Source organism: Hyaena hyaena, unplaced genomic scaffold (assembly GCF_003009895.1).
Source record: "Hyaena hyaena isolate Hyena2069 unplaced genomic scaffold, ASM300989v1 scaffold_999, whole genome shotgun sequence".
In the NCBI taxonomy this organism is placed as follows: domain Eukaryota; kingdom Metazoa; phylum Chordata; class Mammalia; order Carnivora; family Hyaenidae; genus Hyaena; species Hyaena hyaena.
The window spans coordinates 576,031-588,186 of record NW_024081632.1 but is presented as its reverse complement, the minus strand read 5'-3'; the positions used below and the strand labels follow the sequence as shown (position 1 = coordinate 588,186).

Genomic DNA, 12,156 nt, shown 5'->3' with positions numbered 1-12,156 from the left:
AATAGATGTATAGGTTTTGACAGTGGGCTTCCTAGACTGCAATCTCACTTCTGTATTAATCTAGCCCTGTTACCGGACAGGGCTTACTTACTTAATTATTTTAAATATTAGTTTCTTCATCTATAAAATGAGGGTAATGACATCAGGCTGTTGTGAAGTTTAATGAAGGTAACATATACAACCTGCCTAGCAAATGATAAATTGTATATAGATGCAGTGAGACTAGTAATAGTAGTAATAAAGTGGTGGCACGAACAGTTTGGGGATCTTAGTGAGGAGAAAGAAGTTCTCAGTGCATAGTTCTCAATGCCTAACAAAACCTCCAGTGTACATATCTATGATAATAATGATAATCACATAATTATATCATCTGATAATATAAAGCATAGCTACAGCTGCATGAAGAATCATTGGGAAAGTGTTCATATTTTTGCATTATAAAAATGATATAAAATTACAAACGAAGTATTTCGGGGCACCTGGGTGGCCTGGTAGGTTATGTGTCCCACTTTTAATCTCAGCTTAGCTTATGATCTCACAGTTTGTGAGCTCTGTGTCTGGGTCTGTGCTGTCAGCTGTCAGAAACGTGAGGTTCTGTCTCTCCTTCTCTCTGCCCCTCCCCGGCTTGCTCTTTCTCTGTCTCACTCTCTCAAACTAAAGAAATAAACTTAAGAATACAACCCAAACTAGGTTTGGGGAAGCTGATCAATTTCACATGTCTTTTACAATATTAGAACATGAAGAGCTCCACGAATCTGAAAAGGCTTTTATTTCTAAGGAGCAAATATAGTCTCGATTCAAAAAGGAGAGAAGCAAATAGGAGACATTTATTCAAAAGCATCTGCCAGGGTCTTATTATGCTATGCTGAGGTTCCATTTCAGACTTCAGGCTGTGAGCAATTCCATCCATCTTCACAGAGATTAAGCGCTTGCTTGCTCAAGTCAGAATGCCTTGGCTTGGACTCTGCCTCTGTCACTGATAAGCCGCGCAATACAGGACAAATTACTCAATGTCTCTGTGCTTCATTTCCACATTTGTAAAGCGGGGATAATATTAGACTCCATTTCATGGAAATGGAATGAAAAATAAAGAGGCAATAACCAAGACATATTTAGCACAATACCTGTACAAAGTAAGCATGTATAGAACAATTAGCTAATTTGTTCAAAAAGGTGGACCTTGCTTTCTTAGACAAAAGGCAAAGACATTTGTAGGGAATTAAAAAGGTCTTTGTTGTCTTTGTTCTGAAACAAATTACATTCTTGTTTTCATCTTTGCAATTTGATTCTCATCATCTTCCAGATACTTCACACCTATGTGTTTTATTTATTTATTTATTTATTTATTTATTTATTTTTTACAAATAGTTTATTGTCAAGTTGGTTTCCATATAACACCCAGTGCTCATCCCCACAAGTGACCTCCTCCATGCCCATCTCCCCCTTCCCCCCACATCCATCAGTCCTCAGTTTGTTCTCAGCATTCAAGAGTCTCTCATGGTTTGCCTCTCTCCCTTTCCCCCACCATTTTCCCCCTTCTTCTCCCCCACGGTCCTCCGTTAAGTTCCTCCTAATCCTCCTATACGTGCAAACATATGGTATCTGTCCTTCTCTGCCTGACTTATTTCGCTCAGCATAACACCGTCAAGGTCCATCCATGTTGCTACACATGGCCAGATTTCCTTCCTTCTCATTCACACCTATGCTTTCATTCCCAGTCAAAAGAGACAAAGAGTCTTGGAAGCAAATCCAAGTATGAGTGAATCTAATTTAAAATGGACTTTACTTCTTTTCTCAGAACAAAAGGAAGGTCATTCTAAAATATCCACAGATAAGAAAACTGAAAACAAAACACTGACCCAAAAACTACCAATAAGAAAATTAGGACGGCAGGGTCGTTCTCAAGTTAAGGTGATGGCAGGCTGAAGCAGAGGCTCCAAAGGTCCCAATCCGTTCTGCTATTCTCGCAAAATAACTGACTATTTATTGGGTATGTAGCCATCCAGAAGCTTTAGTACATTCTTAGGCTTCCCTGCAATTAAGTATGACAACTTGGCTGGGGTGTGGTGGGTGGGAGGTAAGTACCACACGGCCGCTAATGGGGACCTTGCAGAAGAGAACGCTGGCACACGCCCGCGCCTCTACCTTTTTCATCCCTCCTTCTTCCCTCTGACCAGACTGAGGATGCCGGTTGGATCCTGGGGATAAGAGTGCTTCCAGAGCCATTGCGTGGTTGTGTTGACAGTGCAGGGCACGACTGTACGACCTCCTAGGGAAGGTGGCGCACAAAGCTGGACATAGCTGAGGCCCCTACCAATTAGGAAGCCATAGAACTGGCCCTGGAGAGCAGGTTTCTTGATTTGCTTTACGAGAATAAAACTCTGTATGATTAAGCTGCTCTTAACCTGAGTTTTGTATTATACACACCCAAATCTGAACCTAAGGTAAAGAGTTAGGAATGTCTAGTTGTCTCTTCGTACATCTGTACTGAAATGAAGCAATACGTACAGAATTTAGACAGCTCTGGGACTGGGAATGTGGTCATTGTATACATTACTCTTAGAATGTGTACATTGTCATACAGCCTCCAGAAGCTTGAGTAGCCAAAGTGCAGACAGCAGACATGATTAGGAGGGTAAGTAATAGGTGTTTTTTGTTTTTGTTTTTGTTTTACTTTTTTGGGAGGTTGGTATGGGAAGCATTATCCGTAAAAGGAATAAATAAAACACATGATATTTTCCCCTTTCCTTTACAGTTTCCTGGATTTTCTGAAAATTGTTAATGAGCATGTGCTCATGTGTTCCTACAACAGCAAGAAAAATCAATTTAGATGCACAAATAAAAATGATGCAACACAGGGTAGGTGGGTAGGGGAATGGGCAAAATAGATAAAGGGGATTGAGAGTATATTTATCCTAATGAGCCCTAAGAAATTAATAGAATTGTTGAATCATTATATTGTACAGCTGAAATGAATACAGCATGTAGGATTATACTCCAATAAAAAACAATATAAAACTTTTCATAGTTCACTCATGCTGAGCCTGGAGTGTTTTTGCCTGCCTGATCTCTACCTCTTATCTCTAATGGTCTGAACCTGGCCAGGCTTGAAGTTCATTTAAGTAATTAGCTTTTCAGTATCTTTTTTTTTTTTTTTTCTGGTGGAAGTGACAGCTCTTTCTCTAAATCCCAATATCATTTCCGGCAACATGTAATACACCACTTTTTACATTACACTATTACATCAGTAAACATACTTCCTATCTCTAAGAATATTGCAAGGTTATCTGGAGCATATAGTTCTTCTTTGTCTTTATACTTACCTATTCATCTGTTCATTCATGTGTTCATTTATTCAATTAACAACAGATTATTGGAGATCTCTCTATGATATGCAAGATATTGTACAAGAAACAAGGATATATGAGGAAAAAATACAACATATTCTGTTCACTCAAAAAACGATCTATAACCATGGATAAAAGGAGACAGTGTGGCAAATAGGTAAATTTAATACAATGTGATCATTTCTAGAGGGAAGAACTGTATACAGTGATAAAGTGAATAGAATAAAATATTTAATTTTACTTGAAGAGAGTCAGGAGGCTCTCGCAGAAGTAGTGACTCTTGTATTCATTCTTTATGAAGACTAATAGGCATTTTCAGGCACATGAGTGGATGAACATTGTGGGCAGAGGAGGGCAAAAAAAAAAAAAAAAAACAACCCTACACATGTCCCCAAATAGTGAAAAAAGAATATAAGAAGGAAAGTTCTGTTTTGTGTAGTTAAAAGCACAAGGTGTGAGGGGAGTTTCTCCCCAGTATTGATTGAACAAATGTTTGTTGACTGTTAAAGTCATAGATACTATGCAGCAGGCAGAAGTAGTGACTCTTGTATTCATTCTTTATGAAGACTAATAGGCATTTTCAGGCACATGAGTGGATGAACATTGTGGGCAGAGAAGAGAAAAAAAAAAAAAAAAAAAAACAACCCTACACATGTCCCCAAATAGTGAAAAAAGAATATAAGAAGGAAAGTTCTGTTTTGTGTAGTTAAAAGCACAAGGTGTGAGGGGAGTTTCTCCCCAGTATTGATTGAACAAATGTTTGTTGACTGTTAAAGTCATAGATACTATGCAGCAGGCATTTTGACCCTTACACTGCTTGGCCTCAGTGTATCTTGTAGATTGTTAGGGGACTGAAAGCCTGCTAATTTACAGAATTTCAATGCACTGCCTCAGTTTCTTCATTTTCTTAGGCTAGGAGGCTGAACTAATGCTTTAAATGACAAATAATGTGACTTTTAAAAGGGATGTTATTGGTAAATGTTTAGGTCACTGCTATTTCCTTAGGCTGTTTGAAAAGCTTGACTGAATCCAGTAAAAGTGGTTACCACAATGGTATATTCTCATCTTACCTAAGGAACAAGTCACCAAAAATGTGTTTCCTTAGCATAAAATTATTTATTCCACCAACCAATTTGAAATAAGTGAACACTATATTAAATGATCATGAGAGGGGAGGTTATAGGCTCAACTGAGAAGGATGAAATTGAATACTGTAACTATTTATTGATCACAGTCAATAGCACACTCTTTTCTTTCCTTGGAAAATACAAAGAAAAATTAATCCATCATATTGTTAGATCTGTTGACAAAGATGTATAGATTAGGATAAAAACATATTTCTAAAGGCTTTTTGCAAATTTTAAAGCACGATAATAGCATTATTGGTTTTTCAAGAATGTAGCTTGAGAAATCACTTCCACCAAAGAAGGAAATTACATGCCAAATGGTACCTAGCACTATTTTTTTCTACTTTCAGGAATTTTCTAACTTCTATATTCAAGCAGTTTTTAAAATAAATGCCAAGCATTTGTACTAGAATTTTATGTATGTATGTATGTATGTATGTATGTATGTATGTATGTATGTTTATTTTTGAGAGACAGAGCACAAGCATGAGAGGGGCAGACAGAGATGGAGTCACAGACTTGGGAGCAGAGTGCAGCTTCCAAGCTATCATCACAGACCCTGATGCGGGGCTCGAACTAACAAACCTCAAGATCATGACCTGAGCTGAAGTCAGACGCTCAACCAACTGAGCCACCCAGGCGCTCCTGTTGTTTTTTTTTAAGGAAGAGGTACTACTGTGTTTTCTGAAACTTTGTTTAGATCTGTTGCATTCCAAGCAAGCTCCATTGAATAAGGGACAAGGAGCAAAATTGGCATCAACACACAGATTAGGGTCTAAAAAGAAAAGACGTTCATTTCATACCTTCAATAGGTTTTGGTACAAAATGTGATGAGGGCTTGGTTTTCTTCACTCTGTTTCCCTTCATAATTTGACCTTCTTTATTGAGTCCCAGAAACCATGCTCGGCCTGATTCTTGCTGACGATACAGTGTGGAAGAATAAATCACATAGTAGTTTTCAAATACAGATTCCTTAAATTTGCATTCTGGAGTGAAAACATCCTGCAGAAGAAAAGAGGATACAAAAGAAAGAACAGATTTAAAATGTTAACGAACAAATGCTTAAATGCAATGAACCTGAAATATAGGTTTTGCTGTTAAGAAAAATTAAAGGCAACTGCATGTAATTTTTGGTAGCAATTGGTTACAAAGATTCATCATACAAAATCAAGAGGCAAGATTTCCTCTATTTTTTAATATTTTTTAAAAAAGCTTATTTATTTTGCGAGAGAGGATTCCAAGCAGGTCCCACACTGTCAGTACAGAGCCCGATGTGGGGCTCAATCTCACAACCATGAGATCATTATCTGAGCTTAAATCAAGAGTTAGACACTTAACCAACCAAGCCACCTGGGCACCCCAAAATTTCCTTTCTAAACAAACTTTCCTTCACAGAACACAACTATTCAAGTTGGAATCACTCATTGGGCTAACATCATTCAAGGCTGTGCCCAGAACTGGTCCTAGCAAAATGTTTTGTAAATTTAAGACACTGAGCACTGCACATTTTAGTGATGCATATCATATAAAATGTATCTCTGGGAATCAAAATCAAACACAACCTCAGCACACACAGTCTCATAAATGTTTTAGAAGGACTACCTTATACGTAGCCAAAGGTACTATGCAATCAAAGCTTGTTGCATAAAATCACCAGTATACCACCTCTTTGCTTAATGTCAGTAACTTTCCCATTCATTTCTTTGTAACATTTTTTAAATCAAGATGGAACCTTAAAAATCTTCTATTTCAACCTCATCATTGGTAAGTGATATAACCAAAAGGTTATATGATTAATTCAGAGTTACACCAAAAAAATAAATTACTGCACCAATGCCAGAACTCTCACTGCGTTTTAGAATCACTGCCTCTCAAAATCACCTTTTCTGCCTGAGTCTTGTTTAGCGACTCACAATGAGATTTTATAATCAATACAATAAAATCAAATCCTAACCTGTCAAATGGACAAAATATATTTCATGGAGAGAAGAAATTCCTCCCCTTCTAATATAAGCAGAAGAAAACCAATTGTGATAGCATCTTGTTCACCTATAGGTAAATACGTATTCTGCAGGCAAAACACATTCACAATGGTCACGGCTGCCTTTGTGATGTGCGAGAAGAATCTCTTCCTTGTAGCCCTTTAAGTGTAAGACCCCAGTAGTTTTGTAGAGTTACACCTGCAGTTAAGTGACTGAGGAACATGTGGGACTAAAGCTGGGTGAAACCATGTCCTTCTAGGTGATACTCATAGACTAGACCCCTGGCTTCATTTGGTGACATGTCAATGGGTGCTGGTGAAGGCCTTCAGTGACAAAAAAGAAAATGCTTAAGAGGCTTTCTTAATTTCAAATAGTTCTAAAACTACAGAGTAAAAAGTGAGACTAAAAAGACGGGAAGGGAAATGGAAAGGTGGTTGTAAACATTACACATGTGATTATATATCATATAGATAGATAATATAGATAATATATGTTACTGATATATATTGATACTATTTGCATGCATATCTCTCTGTACTATATTGATAATAACACTAAAATGCCATAGGACACTCTCAATTTTAAGTAAACCTAGTGGCTTGAGAGTCAGAGAAATGAAAGACTATGCAAGACCACTTCACATCTGCTATGATGGCTGTAATAAAAAAGATGGATCCTAAAAAGTACTGGTTAGGATGTGAAGAAACTACCACCCCCATTTATTGCTGGTGGGAATATAAACAATGTACCAGCTGTGAAAACCAGTTTGGCAGTTCTGGGGAAAAGTTAAGCATGCAATCACCAGATGATCCTGCCATTCTACTTCGAGGTATATATCTAGGAGAAACGGAACTCATGTCTACACAGAAACTGCTACACAGATGATCACAGCAGCATTATGCATACTGTGGAAGCAGTTCGAACATCTATCAATGAATGAATGGATAAACAGGATGTGGTACATCCATACAATGGAATATTATTCAGCCACAGAAAAGAGTGGAGTCCTGATTCCCGTGAACATGGATGAACCTCAAAAATATTATGCTAAGTGAAAGAAGCCAGGCAAAATAGGCCGTATGTTGTATGATTCTATTTATATGAAACACCTAGAATAGGCAAATACAGAGAAAAAAATAATAGATTAGTGGTTGCCACGAGCTGGGGGTAGGGTAAATTAGATGAGAGAATTTTTTGTTGTTGTTATTGTTTTTCTTTTTTTTTTTTTTTTAATTGGAGAGATGAAAGTATCCTGAGATTGGATTAGATAGTAGTGATGGCTGCCAATTTGAGACTAGCCTTCATACAACCTCTTAAAACCCACTTCCATCAAAGATCATTACTACATTGTCTTTTATACATGGGAAAATTAACAGTTTGATTTAGTAAATGATGAACTCTGAGGTTTCTGTTTGGTTTCACAATTGTCTGCTCTTGAAACAGCAAAAGTCCAGGATATTGGGCAGAAACATGAGCCAGGAATAGCATTAGGCAGGGACTGGGCCTTGAATATCTGAGCTGCTGAAAGGGGATCCTAGCACAGCATCCAGGCCCTAATTAGAAATGAAAAATTGGGGGGCCTGTCTGGCTCAGCTGGTTAAGCATCCAACTTCAGCTCAGGTCATGACCTCACAGTTCAAGAGTTCGAGTCCCATGTCAGGCTCTGTGTTGACAGCTCAGAGCCTGGAGCCTGCTTCAGATTCTGTGTGTGTGTGTCTCTCTGCCCCTACCCCTCTCGTTTTCTCTCTCTCTCTCTCTCTCAAAAATAAATAAACATTAAAAAAACGAAATGAAAAGTCAAGTGGGGTATCCCATTTAACATTATTCTAAGGGGTCTATGCAATGTCAGAATTCAGAAATGCTTCTGAAGTCACTAATACCTGGCCAGAGCAAAACATTTCAGGTGGAAAAATTGTCAGAAGCTTAGTGATGGCACTTCTAGAAACGCTGAGGGAAACCTTAAGAACATTGAGCAAACCTGGACAATCATTCTAAGTGCAACCTTTGCACTATTTATATAATTTCAATATAAAACGAAGTTGCACATTAAAGAGTTTACCATATAGTTGCTATTATCACTCTTTTAGTTTTTTTTAAGTTTATTTATTTTGAAAGAGTGAGAGACAGAGAGTGTGAGACTGATAGGGGCAGAGAGAGAATAATACTGTTGTAGGTGAACCTCAAGCACGGTTAAATACTAACATGCCATTTCTGCTTCTGTAAATACGCTTAGCAAGCTTGTACTTCCCTGTTCTGGCTGACCACACCCACACCCTGTACGCAAGGTTACAGAACACCACGTCACCATTGTACCCTGGTGGTCTGTCACGTAGTCACTACCCCACGGCTTCTCAAATGTCTAATTATGGTTGGTCATTTCAAGACAAAGAACTTAAAGTTGATAGGTCTCTGCCAAAACTAACACCTGAGCGTCACAAGGCAATCGGTTACCATGATGTGCTATAAAATGTAACTGGTTAACTAAATAATGATGAATCCTGCCTTGGTGGTATCCATAGAAGCTCACCGCCACCTTTGTTCAGGGCCATTCTCTGCATTTCTCCATGAGATCAGGTTTGGCCCGGCCGTAGATAAAATCTTGCCTCGCTTCTATTCGGCGTTTAGTGGTCTTTCCGACAATCACCCTGCTTCAAATACCAAGTAGGCTCCACACTGTCAGCGCAGAGCCTGATACAGGGCCCCATCCCACAAACCGTGAGATCATGATCTGAGCGGAAATCAGGAGTCAGACACTTAACCTACCCAGCCACCCAGGTGTCCCAATTGTGTAAGGAGAAATGAAATGTCCCATGACTTACAATAAGAAAATCAAGAGTTTTGCTTCTGGATCCACATCTGTTAGATGTGGGACTTTAGGTAAGTGATTAATCTTCTTTGAATTTTACATATGCAACTATAAATTATTTTAGAGAACGTACGATGGACATGGAAGCATGTTGTTAACTTTTAGAATTTGCAAAAACCCCAATTCATTATTCTTCTTAAGATTTTATTTACAGCAAGAAAACTACAATCAATCATGTAACTAGACACTTAGTTCTGTGTTTTTGTCATAGAAGTTTATATCTGCTCCAGCATCCAGGACCCTATGCTATAAGTTAAGCTTTATTCTACATAGATTACTCCCACTATAGCTAAAACAAATTACACACACATACTTGTTTTAAAAAAAATTGTCTAGGGGCACCTGGGTGGCTCAGTTTTTTAAGTGTCTAATGTTGGCTCAGGTCACGATCTCAAAGTTTGTGAGTTCGAGCCTTGCATCAGACTCTCTGCTGTTAGCACAGAGCCTGGTTTGGAGCCTCTGCCCCTCTCTGTCTGCCCCTCTCCCACTTGCTGTCTCTTTCTCTCTAAACAAACAAACTTTAAAGAAAATTAGCTAAAACTTTCGGCAAACACTTGGGCAGTCACAGACATTCAGAAGACGATCTGAGGTTTAAAAAAAAATGTGTTCACAATGACAATACATCTAATGTGTAGGGGAGACAAACAGACTTTGGAGCCAAAGGTGATAAAATCCTGGACTACCTTAATCCAATGCATCTAATGAAAGCAGAGTAGTTAACAAGTATAATAAGGAGGATTTTCCCATCTTTGAAAGACTAAATGGTGGTCATATTGCATTTATATCCATTATCCCAAGCAATTAGTTCAATGTAGGTACATAGTAAAGCTTGTAGAAATATTTGTTGATGAGATAGAAACATCTCCACATGTGCATCATGTATATAGATACGTGAGATGCTGTTTATTTTTTGCATTTATTATCTAGAACCTTTCCAAATCCTAAAAAAAAAAATAAGTTAAAAAAATATTTCCAAATCATAAGTTTGTTCAACTTCAGCTGACCTGAATTTCAGTGGAATATTAATATGACCTCTGCTAGGTTTCCGAAATTACTTTTGATCACTCACTCGTTTAGCAGAATTTGCAACTAAAAACAACTGATGTTTTTGTTCTCACATTGTACAAGCCATCATGCAACCAGTTCTATTTCACATTCCAAATACCTATTCACTCTTGCTTGGTCTAGAAAATTAAGAACACCCACCCATTTCAATCCAGATGATAAGGAATGTTTGAACACCACATAAAACCAGGCCAACCGCTCAGGATTCCTTTCAGTCTCTCGCCATTTCATTTGATTCTTATTTATTCTCTGTATAATTCCTATCTCTGATCCCCAACCTCATAGTTTCATACTCTACCTTGATCCCTCTACAATATTTAATTTCTCCCTTACTCTTCTCTCTGCATTGACATCCTGCACAGGTTGTGGCTTCTCCCCTCCAGTCTCAGGGTGTGCCATTGCCCAGGATGAAGGGCCCTTCTCACCCCCATTTGAATGGCATTCTCCTTTAGAGATAAATACCATGAGGAGCAAGGAGACATAAACTGAGAATCTTTGATGGTTAAAATGTTATATTTTTTTCATGGTTGACTATCACTGCCAATTGTGTTTTTATCACATTTGAATTCCTTGACATGCTCATCATTCCCTGCCCTCAAATTGTACTTTCTTCAGGTTGTTCTATTTCTCTATCCAATAGAACCCTGACAAATGCTTTTCTCAGTCATTTTGGGAATCGTGATCTTTCCCTCATTTAGCTTCTCATGGAATTGCTTTTTCTTTGTAGTATTTGATGCACTTTGCCTCTTGTATTGTTTTTTTTTTCTTATTCCTATCTTAGACATTCTGAGCTTTGCCCCAAAACCAAGTTCCTCATCAACACTTTATTATGAAGTCCAAGGCACTCAGCACTCAATTTATTCTTATTAAATCAAATAAAATTGTTCTAAGGAAACAGTAAAGACTATGTGATAAAGCAGAATTAAATGATAGTATTGACTCTGTTTCTATGGTTGTACAGTCTTGGACATACCATTTAATTTTGGTAAATCTTTGTTTTACTAGGTATAAGGTGGGACAATAATTCTAATATTAAAACATTTTGTAAAGACACTTAAGATCTGCCTTTTTAGTAAATTTCAACTACATAAAACAATATTGTTGACTTTAGTTACATGGTTGTTCATTAGCTCTCCCGAACTTATTCATCTGTATAACTAAAATTTTGTACCCTTGACCAACATCTCCCCATTTCTCCCTTCCCAGCCCCTGTAACCATGATTATACTTTCTGCTTCTACAAGTTTCTTCAAAAATTCCACATATAAGTAAGATTAAGCAGTGTTTATATTTTTGCATATAATTTATTTCACTTAGCTTAATGTCCACCAGCTTCATCTATGATGTTGCAAATGGCAGGATTTTTTTTTAAATTTTTTCTTACAAATAGTTTATTGACAAATTAGTTTCCACATAACACCCAGTGCTCATCCCCATGAGTGCCCTCCTCCATGCACATCTCCCCCCTTCCCCCCACATCCATCAGTCCTCAGTTTGTTCTCAACATTCAAGAGTCTCTCACAGTTTGCCTCTCTCCCTTTCCCCCACCATTCCCCCCTTTTTCTCCCCCTTGTTCCTCAGTTAAGTTCCTCCTAATCCTCCTATACATGCAAACATATGATATTTGTCCTTCTCTGCCTGACTTATTTCGCTCAGCATAACACCGTCAAGGTCCATCCATGTTGCTACACATGGCCAGATTTCATTGTTTCTCATTGCCATGTAGTATTCCATGGTATAGATAAACCACATCTTCTTGATCCATTCGTC

At 37.9% G+C, this 12,156-nt stretch overlaps 1 protein-coding gene across 3 annotated transcripts in view; it reads right to left on the bottom strand.

Annotated features, from left to right (window-relative positions):
* Window positions 1–12,156, bottom strand: part of FGF12 (fibroblast growth factor 12) — a 573,044-nt gene that overhangs the window by 14,332 nt on the left and 546,556 nt on the right. For all 3 annotated transcript variants that reach the window (XM_039221707.1, XM_039221706.1, XM_039221705.1), the window contains one exon: window positions 5,278–5,476. In XM_039221707.1, the coding sequence (XP_039077638.1) occupies window positions 5,278–5,476 (199 nt within the window). The remainder of the gene's footprint in view (window positions 1–5,277; window positions 5,477–12,156) is intronic.